Here is a 14,232-nt window from a genome sequence, read left to right as displayed (position 1 = left end):
CCATGGAATTCTCTGGGTAAGAATACTGGAGTAGGTAGCCATTTCTTTCTTCACAGGATCTTCCTGACCCAGGGGTCAAAGCTGGGTCTCCTGCAGAGAGGGAGGAGTTTCTTTATCCATTCTTCCATTGGTGGACACTTAAGTTGCTTCCATACCTTCAGCTATTGTAAATGATGCTGCAGTGAACACAGAGGTGCATATCTTTTTGAATTAATGTTTTCATTTTCTTTGGAAATACCCATAAGTGGAATTGTTGTATCATGTGATAATTCTATTTTTCATTTTTTGAGGAACCTCCATAATGTTTCCATTGTGGCTGCACCAATTGACATTCCAGTAACTAGTGCACCAGGGTTCCCTTTTAAAATTCCACATTCTCGCCAACCCTTGTTACTTCTTGCCTTCTGAGGACAGCCATTCTAACAGGTGTGAGGTGGGATCTTGTGGTTTGACTCATTTCCCTGATGCTGAGCACCTTCTCATGTAACTCTGGGCCATCTGTATGTCTTTTTTGGAAAAATGTCTATTCACATCCTCTGCCCCTTCTGCTGTATTTTTGTCCTTAGCGCTCATCACCATCTAACATGCTATTTATTTTACTTACTTGTCAATTTCCCCAGCCAAAGGTAAGCCCTAACAGACAAGCAATTTCATCTGTTTACCACTGTTTCTTTTGTATTTAGAACAGTGGCATACACATAGTGAACACTCAAAACATATTTATTGAATGACAGAATTTCTCAGTACAATTTATGCTATTCCAATCAAAGGAAAGAACGGGCATAAAAACAGGGGGAGGGGAGATACAGCTAAAGAAAATTCTAACAAATAAGAGCTATAATTATAGCTTTCATTTACTATGTCTTTTTCTAATCATTTATTAATAATTGTCTAATTGTGTTTGACTATCTGCATTCAACATAAAAGGAGTGAACGCACTCAGCAAAGTTCATTTATTTTCCTGACGTTCCTCTTTTGATTTTGAGTCTTTACTCTCCTGGAGTCCTAACAGAACTGCTTCAGCCTCTAGGATGGTTGTATCTGTTGTCGCTCCCAGGAACCTGGATGTAAGTTCAAGATCTAAAAGTCGCAGCCGGACTCTGGTTCCTTTCTGGTATTTCCTAAATAGTAAGAAAAAAATTCCATTAATTCTTTATATCATAAAATGAACAACTAAAATCAAACTCAAGTTCTAATTCTAATTTGTGTTGACTCCAGATAAGGAAATTAACACTGGTATCAGGGAAATAGTTGTTTTTGACAGAAAAGTTATTTAGTTGTATCAGAATTTTTATGTTAAAGTCACCTTTAAAGATTTTATAACTGAAATGAAAATGTATTCCAGACTGAAATTCAAACAAGTTGGTCCTTGAAACTGACATTTATTTTAATGTCATTCATTTTTAAAGTCAAAGAGTATCAAGGGGAAAAAATGTTTTCAGAAACATTTTGTCTTCTAAAATTAGTATCTTCTTTGAAAAACAAAATGGAAAAAAGTCTCACTGCAAAATACTTACTATAGGGGATTGACTGCACTGTAATTAAAATATAACGCTGGCCCCACAATGTATGATGGCTCCATTTGGTAAAAATAAAAATATTCAAGTATTTCACAATCCCAAGTCAAAACTGATGCTCATTTATCTTTCTTCCTTGATCAATCATTTTAAGAGCTTAATATCAACATTATGAAAAGGTACGGAGAGTGAAAATATTGCTACTAAATGAAAATCACAGCTCTTTCTTAAAAACATCTACATATACACCTCAAGTGCTCTAAGGTAACTTTAAAATTAAAATAATTTTATATAAACAGAAAATGAAGAAACAGAGTTCTCCCAAAAAGAGAAAATGATTTTGGTAGAGCATACAGTGAACAGCCTTCACATAATGTTTGATTAGGTATTCTGGAGGAATTTATAGGTGATTCATCAAGTAAACCTGTAGGTTATTTGGCTTTTTTCTAAGTCATTTTTCTTCCTGATTACAGAACAAAATGTCCTTCTGTAAAATTTGAAAAATCACAACGTCAGTCACACTTCCTAGTCTTTCTATATGTATATTTATATATATGTACGTGGGTGTGTGCATGTGATGGCACAGATCATACTTTTTTGTTTAAAAAAACTGAAGAGATATCCTAGAATAGCAAGGCCTAGCTTTATACTCTTAGAAAACAGAAATTCCCATCCTACTTCTCTTTGCCTTTTGCACTGCCGCCCTGCTTGGACCTTCATTATGAAAAAATCCTGTTGGTTCCCAGGTATCCAGGTAGAATGTATCTAACGCAGCCCTTGAGAGTTTCCACATTCCCCTTATCAGAATGTCGATTCTGTCACTGGAATTCCCAAGAAAGACAGCATAGCCAAGTAAGCACAAATGTTAGTGCCCTTCACTCACCTCTATTGGTTATCTGTGTAAATCTCTGATTTCTCATTAGATCAAACGCTCCCTAAGATCTGTCACTGTGTTTACATCTGTATCCTTCCAGGGCCAAAGCAGCAGGAACGCAAATATTTGTCAATAAATTAACAAGACACTTGCTGACAAAAGCCACCACCTCATCGACAGTCTAGATGCTCCATTCTCTTGGCTTTAGCAGCTGTGTGGCCTGGCTCATTTACTCAACCTCCCTGAAGTCTGCCTGGCACAGTGCCTGGTGCACTGTGGTTATTAAATGTTAGTTTTCTTCTTCCATTGTTCAGAGTTAGATAATAAACTGACCGTGATAAAGAGGAACAGTGATTTTTTTTTTTTTTTCCTTTTAATGAAAAGAGTTGAACATGCACAAACACTTGGGACATGCTATCTGGGCACAGTCACACTGAAGGGGCAGCTCTCAGTGGAGACAGTCCTGTGTCTTGTAAATGTTAGCAATCTCCTGTTACAAAAATAAAATCAGAAATACCATGAGTGTCCAGTATGTTTGGTAGTTTATGGAAAGCAAAACTGTCCCTATGTTTAGGTGGAGGAGCCTTTAATAATATGAAAGTTTTGCCTTCATCTCTAAAAAGTATGGAAATTCAAGAAGCTATCCAGTGAGTTGGTACCAGAAATGAAAAGTGAGCTGCAGGCCTTTACATGTGCTGAATGAATCAAGAATCACCCACACTGTGCCCTAAACAACAACAACAAAAATACCTCTAGAAGATTCTCTGACTTCAGTTGTCTGGAAGTAGCTGTTTCTACTTTTAGGGTACTTACTTTTCACTGTGCATTATTTGTAGGTGTTATCTTCCCTAGCAGACCATAAGCTCCTTAAGGGCAGGGCTTTTATCTCATCCATGTCTGTACAGTGCCCAGAGGAGACCTATACATTTCACACACCAAAAGCAACTGCAGTGCTCCTTAAAAATGCAAATGGGGGAAGCAACCCCAGAGAGTGAGTTGGCAGATCTGGGGTGGGACTCAGGAATTTGCTTTTTTTGTTGTTAAGAGTTATGTTTCATTCAGTGGGAATTTTTAGGACTTCACGCCTGGGAGACAGCATCTCAGGTAACCCTGAGAGAACTGCTCTGAGGAGGCGGGGGCATGGAGGGGCAAGGAGAGGGGAGGAGTCAGGTTATACAGAAGTTTGCAACAAAGGGCGGGTAGTCTGAACATCAAAAGTATTTTTATGAATTAAGAAAACCAGATTATCTCAAAAGTTAAGGAGTTTAGTGCTTTCTACTTTTCTATGTATGGGAAGATTCAAGTGTTGGGGCTCATTGAAATCATTCCTTCCACAGGCATCTCAGTGATCTGGGGCCAGTATGCTGAGATTTTTCACATCCTGAATTCTTCAGTGCTCACCTAGGGAGGGGCTGCAGGGGAATTTGCCTTTTTAAAGCTCCCCAGGTAAGCAGATGTAGTCTTCTCCGATCAGCATTTGAGAAAAATCTGGCCTAGAACCACCTGTATTATATACAAGGCACGGCATCCTACATGCATACAAAGGGCCAGTAAAACGAGGACCTCTGATGGACTTTGCAGCCACCGTGAACAGCCTTTGAGAGTAACAGATGTTCTCCACAAGTGATGACAAAACCAACAAACTTCAGGATGAGTAATTTAGATTAACCAAATAAAATAAAGCCAGGCAATGACAACATATAAAGGAGAAATGCGCCTTAAAAGAGTCCCTTGAACAAAGCCTGGTGACCACTGGGGCGGGACTGACTCTCGCACACACAGACGGTTCCCTCTGAGAAACCCAGGACGCGGAAAGGTTGGTAGTCCTCACTCACAGGAACAGCAGCCATACCATTAATGTGGAGTTTATCTTTGCTTTAAGTTTGAAATACTTCATTAGAGGAAAGTAAAGAAATGACTGATATATTTCAGAGAACTCCATTTCTGCCAATGTAATTTAAGGTGACCCTCCAGTACTGCAGTCTTTGATAATCATTTATACCACTTAGTCTTCCCATTTGGGTTTCCATTGTTTCACATAGCAAGATTTAAATGAATATGCCAGTACACTCTTTCCCCAAGACTGCATTGCTCATACAGTTTCCAAATGCTCCTTTTAGTCAAAGATTTTGGCCTAAGTATAAATATCCAGAAAAGGCAATGAGGTGGTGAAGACTGTAGACTCTGGAGCCAGATGATTAGAAACGTGCCCAGCTCCACCCCTAAACATGCAGCTCTGAGCTAGTTACTTCATCTCTATTTCAGTTTCCTCATTTGTAAAATTGAAATAATAATTATGGGCTTCCCTGGTGTCTCAGATGACACCAGATGAACTTCTAAGTGAACTTCCAGATGTTCAACCTGGTTTTAAAAAAGGCAGAGAAACCAGAGATCAAATTGCCAATATCTGCTGGATCATCAAAAAAGCAAGAGAGTTCAAGAAAAACATCTACTTCTGCTTTACTGACTATGCCAAAGCCTTTGACTGTGTGGATCACAATAAACTATGGAAAATTCTGAAAGAGATGAGAATACCAGACCACCTGACCTGCCTCTGGAGAAACCTATATGCAGGTCAGGAAGCAACAGTTAGAAATGGACATGGAACAGCAGACTGGTTCCAAATAGGAAAAGGAGTACGTCAAGGCTGTATATTGTCACCCTGCTTATTTAACTTATATGCAGAGTACATCATGAGAAATGCTGGGCTGGAAGAAGCACACGCTAGAATCAAGATTGCCAGGAGAAATATCAATAACCTCAGATATGCAGATGACACCACCCTTATGGCAGAAAGTGAAGAACTAAAGAGCCTCTTGTTGAAAATCAAAGAGGAGAGTGAAAAAGTTGGCTTAAAGCTCAACATTCAGAAAACTAAGATCATGGCATCTGGTCCCATCACTTCATGGCAAATAGATGGGGAAACAGTGGAAACAGTGGCTGACTTTATTTTGGGGGGCTCCAAAATCACTGCAGATGGTGATTGCAGCCATAAAATTAAAAGACGCTTACTCCTTGGAAGGCAAGTTGTAACCAACCTAGACAGCATATTAAAAGGCAGAGACATTACTTTGTCAACAAAGGTCCATCTACTCAAGGCTATGGTTTTTCCAGTAGTCATATATGGATGTGAGAGTTGGACTGTAAAGAAAGCTGAGCACCGAAGAATCGATGCTTTTGAACTGTGGTGTTGGAGAAGACTCTTGAGAGTCCCTTGGACTGCAAGGAGATCCAACCAGTCCATCCCAAAGGAGATTAGTCCTAGGTGTTCATTGGAAGGACTGATGTTGAACCTGAAACTCCAATACTTTGGCCACCTGATGTGAAGGGCTGACTCATTTGAAAAGACCCTGCTTCTGGGAAAGATTGAGGGCAGGAGGAGAAGGGGTCAACAGAGGATGAGATGGTTGGATGGCATCACCAACTCAATGGATATGAGTTTGGGTAAACTCCAGGAATTGGTGATGGACAGGGAGGCCTGGAGTGCTGCAGTTCATGGAGTCGCAAAGAGTCAGACGCGACTGAGCGACTGAATGGAACTGAACTGGTGTCTCAGACAGTAGAGTCGGCCTGCAGTGCGGGAGACCCATATTTGATCCCTGGGTCAGGAAGATCCTCTGGAGAAGGAAACAGCAACCCACTCCATTATTCTTGCCTGGAAAATCCCATAGATGGAGGAGCCTGGCAGGCTACAGCCCATGGAGTCGCAAAGAGTCGGACAGGACTGAGTGACTTCACTTTCCCTTTCACTTTCAGGTTACTATGAGCATAAAATGAGTTAACACCTGCCAAGTCCTTATACATGCTCAATAAATGTTGGCTGCCATCATCAATCACCACCACTACCACCACCATCAGCATCAAAACAAACCCAGTGACAGTAGATGTTCCAGCCTTGGCATGATGGAGGGTACAAGAACACTCTCAAGGGATATAGGTAGATGTAAGGCTGATTCACTTTGCTATACATCAGAAACATCAGCAGTGTAAAGCAACTATACTCCAATTAAAAAAATTATGACAAGAAAAAAAAATAAGAACACTCCCAGATATAATTTCAAGTTATAATTAAATCAGTTAAAGGATTTCTACAGACAGTAAGCTTTGCAGATGGGTTTTCTTTCAATAATTTGCTTTGATTCAAATCTTACTTATTTTAATAGTATAAACATTCCTCTCTTAAAATATATTATAAATGTCCTACCAAAAAGAAAAAAATTATTTAAAATGAATGTTGAATTTCTTTTGAGGATGTGAGGCAAACTAGCACTGAACAAAAGCAAGTAAAACTCACAGAACTACACACCACATTCACACCACATTTAATGGTCCACACTTCCCCACCTTAGCTACATTATACCTGAAAACAATAAAGTAGAAATATATGGTGAGTCACAGAAGGGTCACAGTGACTCATCCACTCTAGTATTCTTTTTGACAGGGGCTCAATGAACACTGAGGGGCAGGCAGAGCTGTCTAATTTTACCTTCTCCTATCACTCCTTAATTCTTGATGGAGTTCAGTGAATCTATTTTTAGCATATAACTATTTCTTGGAAGGGGAAGATGATCCTTTCAATAGGTTCATAATTTTTCTTCTTCTTTTAAAATTGACCATTTCAATAGCAGACTTAACTTCGAACCTGTCAAATATCCCTTTCTTTATAGAACTGACTCGACTTCCTCTGTCTTCTATGTGTCTTAGTCACTTGGTCATGTCTGACTCTTTGTGATCCCATGAACTATAGCCCGCCAGACTCCTCTGTCCCTGGAATTCTCCAGGCAAGAATGCTGGAGTGGGTTGCCATTCCCTTCCCCAGGGGATCTTCCTGACTCAGGGATTGATCCTGGGTCTCTTACATTGTAGGAGGATTCTTTACCATCTGAGCCACCAGGGAAGCCCTTTTCTAAAATGAGGTTTTATTCTTCTTTTGGACTTCCAAGGAGGCACAGTTGGTAAAGAATCTACCTGCCAATGCAGGAGATGCAAGAAACACAGGTTTGATCCTTGGCTTGGGAAGATCCCCTGAAGGAGGAAATGGCAAACCATTCCCATGTTCTTGCCTGGAAAATTCCATGGACAGAGGAACCTTGGCATGTCCATGGGGTGCACGGGGTCACAAAGAGTCAAACACTACTAAGCATGCACGCACAAAAAATTATTCTTTTAATTAGTTTTCCCTCATTCCTTTTATTTTATCAGTGGACTCTTCCTTCTAAAAATCACACAAATGCCCATAAATATAACGGGGGTACAATTTCAAGAGGTTCACAGATTACCTGAAGGTCATCTACGGACCTCTAAGATTAAGAAGTTCTGTTCTAGATTTTAAGTCTGTTTATATTTCTGGATATAATATAATCATATAATATAATTGGGAAAGGAGTACGACAAAGCTGTATATTGTCACCCTGCTTATTTAACTTATATGCAGAGTACATCATGTGAAATGCCAGGCTAGGTGAATCAAAAACTGGAATTAAGATTGTTGGGAGAATAGATATGCAGATGATACCACTCTAATGGCAGAAAATGAAGAGGAACTAAAGAGCCTCTCAAAGAGGGCGAAAGAGGAGAGTGAAAAAGCTGGCTTAAAACTCAACAGTAAAAAAAATACCCTAAGATCATGGCATCCAGTCCCATCACTTCATGGCAAATAGAAGGGGAAAAAGTGGAAACAGTGACAGATTTTATTTTCTTGGGCTTCAAAATCACTGTGGACAGTGATTGCAGCCAGGAAATTAAAAGATGCTTGCTCCTTGGAAGAAAAGCTATAACAAACCTAGAGAGTGTATTCAAACATTGTTTTGCCAACAAAGGTCTGGATAGTCAAAGCTATGGTTTTTCCAGTAGTCATGTACAAATGTGGAGTTGGACCATAAAGAAGGCTGAGTGCTGAAGAGTTGATGCTTTCAAACTGTGGTGCTGGGAGAAGACTCCAAAACTCCCTTGGACAGCAAGATCAAACCAGTCAAACCTAAAGGAAATTAACCCTGGACGTTCATTGGAAGGACTGAAGCTGAAGCTCCAATACTCTAGTCACCTTATGAAAAGAGTCAATTCATGGGTAAAGACTCTGATGCTGGGAAAGATTGCTGGCAGGAGGAGAAGGGGGTGACAGAGGATGAGATGGCTGGATGGCATCATCAACTCAATGGACATGAGTTTCAGCAAACTGCAGAGATGGTGAAGGACCGGGAAGCCTGGCATGCTGCAGTCCATGGGGTTGTAAAGAGTTGGACATGACTTAGGTATGTTGTGTCCAACAACAATAAATGAACAACAACAGTTTTTGAGGTAAAAGGAATGGGTTCTCATTCTATCTACACAACAACATGGCCTTATAATTACTTGTGTTGTTTTATTTCCAGTGTGTTTCTTAAGGAGACTTAGGACTTCAGTCAACAAGCTCACCGGGCCACTGCTTGCAGCCACACAGCTGTAAGTGGGAGAGGCAACCTCTACCACAGCCTCATTTTCTAGTTTAAATAAGACAAAAGTTCACGGCATATGTAAGTAAAGATGGAATTTTTCTTTTATTACCCCTGGTCACTTCCTTAAGTCTAACCCTATTATGAATGAATAAGGACAAGTCTTAGGTGCACAGCAGCACAATATTTTCAATTAAAAAAATATGGAACAGGGCAGGGAGGAGGTATAAATTAAGAGTTTGGAATTAGTAGATACAAACTGCTGCTGCTGCTGCTAAGTCACTTCAGTCGTGTCCGACTCTGTGTGACCCCATAGACGGCAGCCCACCAGGCTCCCCCGTCCCTGGGATTCTCCAGGCAAGAACACTGGAGTGGGTTGCCATTTCCTTCTCCAATGCATGAAAGTGAAAAGTGAAAGTGAAGTTGCTCAGTCGTGTCTGACTCTTCGCAACCCAATGGACTGCAGCTTACCAGGCTCCTCCATCCATGGGATTTTCCAGGCAAGAACACTGGATGTAAAATAAACAAACAACATGGTCCTACTGTATAGAGAACTATAGTCAATATCTTACATAAACTATAATGAAAAAGAATAAGAAAAAATATGTAACTGAATCACTTCGCTGTATACCAGAAACTAATACAATATTGTTAATTATCAGTTCAGTTCAGTTGCTCAGTCGCATCCAACTCTTTGCAACCCCATGGACTGCAGCATGCCAGGCCTCCCTGTCCATCACCAACTCCAGGAGTTTACCCAAAGTCATGTCCTCTGAGTCGGTGATGTCATCCAACCATCTCATCCTCTGTTGTCCCCTTCTCCTCCTGCCTTCAATCTTTCCCAGCATCAGGGTCTTTTCAAATGAGTCAGTTCTTTGCATCAGGTGGCCAAAGTTCTGGAGTTTCAACTTCAACATCAGTCCTTCCAAAGAATATTCAGGACTGATTTCCTTTAGGATGGACTGGTTGGATCTCCTTGCAGTCCAAGGGACTCTCAAGAGTCTTCTTGAACACTATAGTTCAAAAGCACAAATTCTTTGGAGCTCAGCTTTCTTTATAGTTCAACTCTCACATCCATACATGACTACTGGAAAAACCATAGCCTTGAGTACATGGAACTTTGTTGGCAAAGTAATGTCTCTGCTTTTTAATATGCTGTTAGATTGGTCATAACTTTCATTCCGAGGAGTAAGCATCTTTTAATTTCATGGCTGCAATCACCATTTGCAGTGATTTTGGAGCCCCCCAAAATAAAGTAAGCCACTGTTTCCACTGTTTCCCCATCTATTTGCCATGAAGTGATGGGACCAGATGCCATGATCTTAGTTTTCTGAATGTTGAGCTTTGAGCCAACTTTTTCATTCTCTTCTTTCACGTTCATCAAGAGGTTCCTCACTTTAATTAAAAAATAAAAAACATGGGAAAAATTAAATTAAAAAGTGTATGCAGCAAAAGAACAGGCTTAAGATGACGATCTTAAGAAGTTGAAGGAGGCTACCATCTTGAATATTTATACCAAGATGTGTTGGAAATGTTCAGAGGTGCTGTTTGGTTGTCACAAAGATCAGGCTGACATCTAGCAGGCGTGGATGGGATGGAGACATTGTGTAATGCAAGGAACTATTCCATGCAAGAGCTGTCCTACTAGCCATTGACAGTGGTGAAAAATCTGCTTGCAATGATCTAAGCCTGGAACTCTGTCTGCTAAATATTTTTTATAGGTTGTTTTTTTAAAAATAAGAGTTTAAGTAAACACTACATTTTCAAGAATGAGATTACAATGTAAATTAAGGGAAGACTGATTTTGTCCAGAATGTTACCAAGAGTTGTTCACAATTTCAGACAAATCACACCGTCATAAGAAACACCATCATTTCATTTTTGTGTCTTGCTACATGGGTTAAGGGCTTCCCAGGTGGCACTAGTGGTAAAGAACCCACATGCCAATTTCAACCTGTAAGAGATGCAGGTTCGACCCCTGGGTCAGGAAGATTTCATGCAGAAGGGCATGACACCCACTCCAGTATTCTTGCCTGGAGAATCCCATGGACAGAGGAGCCTAGGGGGTTATAGTCCATGGGGTTGCAAAGAGTCAGACACAAATGCAGTGACTTAGCATGCAGACACACACACATGGGTTAAATGTATCTTCTTTACAGCTTCAACTTTGGCTTATTCTTTGCACTGGGAGGAGATCAGTCTCCTCTATACCTGATATCTAAAAATATACAATTTATCTTCTTGGCTTTCAATGGAATACGCTGATAAAACTCGGCTTCCCTCCTAGCTAAGTTGGTAAAGAATCTGCCTGCAATGCAGGAGACCCAGGTTCGATCCCTGGGTCAGGAAGACCCCCTGGAGAAGGAAATGGCAACCCACTCCAGTATTCTTGCCTGGAGAATATCCATGGACAGAGGTGCCTGGTGGGCTTCAGTCCATGGGGTTGCCCAGGGTCGGACATGACTGAGTGACTAAGAACACTGGCATACATCCCTACTACTCAAAAATATACAATTTATCTTCTTGACTTTCAATGGAATACATTGATAAAACTTAATTACAATATCAACAATTCCAAAATATAACTTTCTATAATGACAGAAACATTCTATATACTGTGGTCATGGAACACCTGAAATATAACTAATGTGGAGAGGAACCAATTTTCTACTTTTATGTAATTTGAATTAAATGTAAACAGCCGCTTGACAGTGCAGCTGCAGACAACTTCAAATTGACAAGAAAAATAGTAAAATACTTGTCTTACAAATATATAAACACAATCACTGACAGAAACGCTAGTTTTACCAGAAAAATAGCACTTTGAAGTAATTTGTTATAATAAATAGCTATTGCTAATTAGATTCCAGCAAGAGTAAACCATCAGATCCATGCTTGCCATTCCTAACTGCTCATGTGTTTCTTTCCATTCTCTTACCTTTTATATTTTTCCTCATATCTGTGTGACACTGTACTAGACACATAGCAATTGAACTGTCTTTTAGATATTTAGAGGTTAAAACAAAATTCCCTGTAAAGATAGCTTACTCCACGTTATAGGTAGAAAATTAAGATACATGAAGTCATTTGCCAATACCACAAAGTTGTATAAGACGATTTACAGATTTTTTTTCCCCTCTTCCTTTTCTTCAGTTCTCAATTACCTTGACTTCTTCCAAGAACTGTAAACCTACTCCCTTTGGGAGTGATAAGAAGTTACCACTTCATGTAGTCTCATAATGTCATCCCTTTGAAATAAAATGTAAACCATGTTGCTGTCACCCAAGTAATTGTTTTAATTAGAAAAATGGTTACTGTCAGTGGTAACAAATAATAAATTATATATATATTAAAAAAAAAAACCCTGAAACTGTATGACTTCATGCAAGGTTGTCTATTTTTTATACCTTTTTTTAATTAGGAGGAAAAAAACCCTTAGATATTAGTTTTTCAGAAATGCTGTATTTCATATTAGAACCGTTGAATACTGCTGTCTTGAAAGCGAATAGGACGTCTCCAATGAGTACGTTCAAAATGAAAATAGCCCGTGTTTTCACTGGTCAATGTGTTTCTTTAACTTTGAACGCTTGCCTCTGCTGGATCTTTGTCAATTCCAGCCTAAACGGATTCAATCTCAGCCTTCACCACGACTGCTCTCTTCCAATGTGCACTTTCGCAGACCATATGCTTCAGTAAATGAGTCTGCATGTCTGAGCTGTTTAGGAAAAGGGCAATTAAATCTGGTTTTGCATTTCTGTATTAAGGACATGGTTTAAAAACTTTCCTTTGGAGGGGGTTTTGACATTCTTTCCACAGACATTCTTTAACATCTGTTAGTGCAGGCTGCTGACGGTTCTCATAGACTTAAAATAGAGACAGTGTCTTGACTAGTTCTTTGATATACATAAATTAAATAATACAAAGCCGACAAATACAAGTCTTGGATTGAATCTCAGTATCCAAAGAGAATTTTGTAAGGAATTCTGCCTTTGGAAGTCAATGTAGCTGCCTTACTATAATCAAAGTTCACAGAGATTTCAAGAACAGTTGTTTTCAAATCATTAACCATCTATGTTTTCATCCCAACAAGTTAAAATATTTTAGAACTTTTCCTGATTTTCTTGTGATCTGTTAAAGTTTTACGACTTTGGGAGTAAAATTTTCTTTTCTTTTTTTGTAGAGAAACAGCTAAGATACCTTTAATGGTTTAATTACTCCCTATTTGTTTTTTCTAATTTGTACAAACATTCGCAGTAATGCTGGCCTCTCTGTGAAGCCACACTTTGCATGTGTGCGCTCGTGCACGCATCTGTAAGGGAGAGTGCCTGCACAGGAGCGTGAAGGGATGTGTGTACTGTGTTCTCCTTTAATTGAACTCTCTGGGCATCAACTTCCCCATCTTTGAAAAGCATAATCTTAGAATAGACCTAAGGTCTTCTGCAGTTCAATGATTTTATTCTACTTTTATACAACTTAAAGTGTTTGAAAACTCATACAGTGCCGAGAGCTACTGAGTGCAAAACTGATTCAATATACGTACAAAATGCAAAATGTTAAGGCTTTTTATTAGCTACACATGATATTATTATAGTCTTAAATAAAATAAAATAAGTAAAATTTTATATGCAGGCTCTTTGGTATATTTCAGATGTGTCCCCCTTTTTCAAATGCCATCCACTGGGTTTCTTTGACTGTGTTTCTAGTCTGCTGCTTCTTTCTGCTCAGTTTGTAGGATGCCTATGAGATTGACTCACTACCATACTAACTATTCTGTCTTATCAAGCACAACAGCCACAGTTAAAAAATAAAGGTAGAAAGTGCTAGCTTTCTATAATTCCAATAATTATAACTCCAATAATTCAACTGATTAAAATTTAAATTATTGTTCATAATGCTAAAATGTACTTCCTCAAATTGCAATCATCCTGGAATTTAATCTTTTTCTGCAACTCTACGATAAACATATGATTTTGTTTTTCCCTTAAACCAAACGCTTTTTAACCTTGCCCTGCTGGTTAGTACCACAAACAAGCTTTTATCTCTTGTTCAAACATTGATTTATTTTATGAAATGAAACATTTTTAAACTTCCAATAAAATATTTCACTTTTTTAATAATGTGGAACATGCATACAATGTAATATATTACATATAGCATAAATAATGATAGTTACAAACTTTTCTTAGAGTTAGCAAAATAAGATGTGTCAAGAAATTAGGGAAAGAAATAACCTAAAACCTAATGACTAAATAGAGTCTATTTTTATTTTTTGAAAAAAACAAAAAACAAAATATGTGTTGCTGGTCAGAATATACATATGCAATAAAAAAGAATATATATATTTGGAGGGACAAAAAAATCCAAAGGAAACAGAAGGAATAAAGCCTTCAGGTACCTGAGATATGCTGAT

The 14,232-nt window shown here is 38.9% G+C and overlaps 1 protein-coding gene across 1 annotated transcript in view; it reads right to left on the bottom strand.

The window, feature by feature from the left end:
* Positions 1 to 702: 702 nt before the first annotated feature.
* MRPS28 (mitochondrial ribosomal protein S28) overlaps positions 703 to 14,232 on the bottom strand; it is a 102,547-nt gene continuing 89,017 nt past the window's right edge. Inside the window, exon 3 of the mRNA XM_006057047.4 lies at positions 703 to 1,121. Coding sequence (XP_006057109.3) covers positions 950 to 1,121 — 172 coding nt within the window. The 3' untranslated portion in view covers positions 703 to 949. The remainder of the gene's footprint in view (positions 1,122 to 14,232) is intronic.

This window comes from Bubalus bubalis, chromosome 15 (genome assembly GCF_019923935.1).
Source record: "Bubalus bubalis isolate 160015118507 breed Murrah chromosome 15, NDDB_SH_1, whole genome shotgun sequence".
NCBI classification, from domain to species: domain Eukaryota; kingdom Metazoa; phylum Chordata; class Mammalia; order Artiodactyla; family Bovidae; genus Bubalus; species Bubalus bubalis.
Note: the sequence above shows the minus strand (reverse complement) of the source record. Positions and strands in the feature narration are given on the sequence as shown.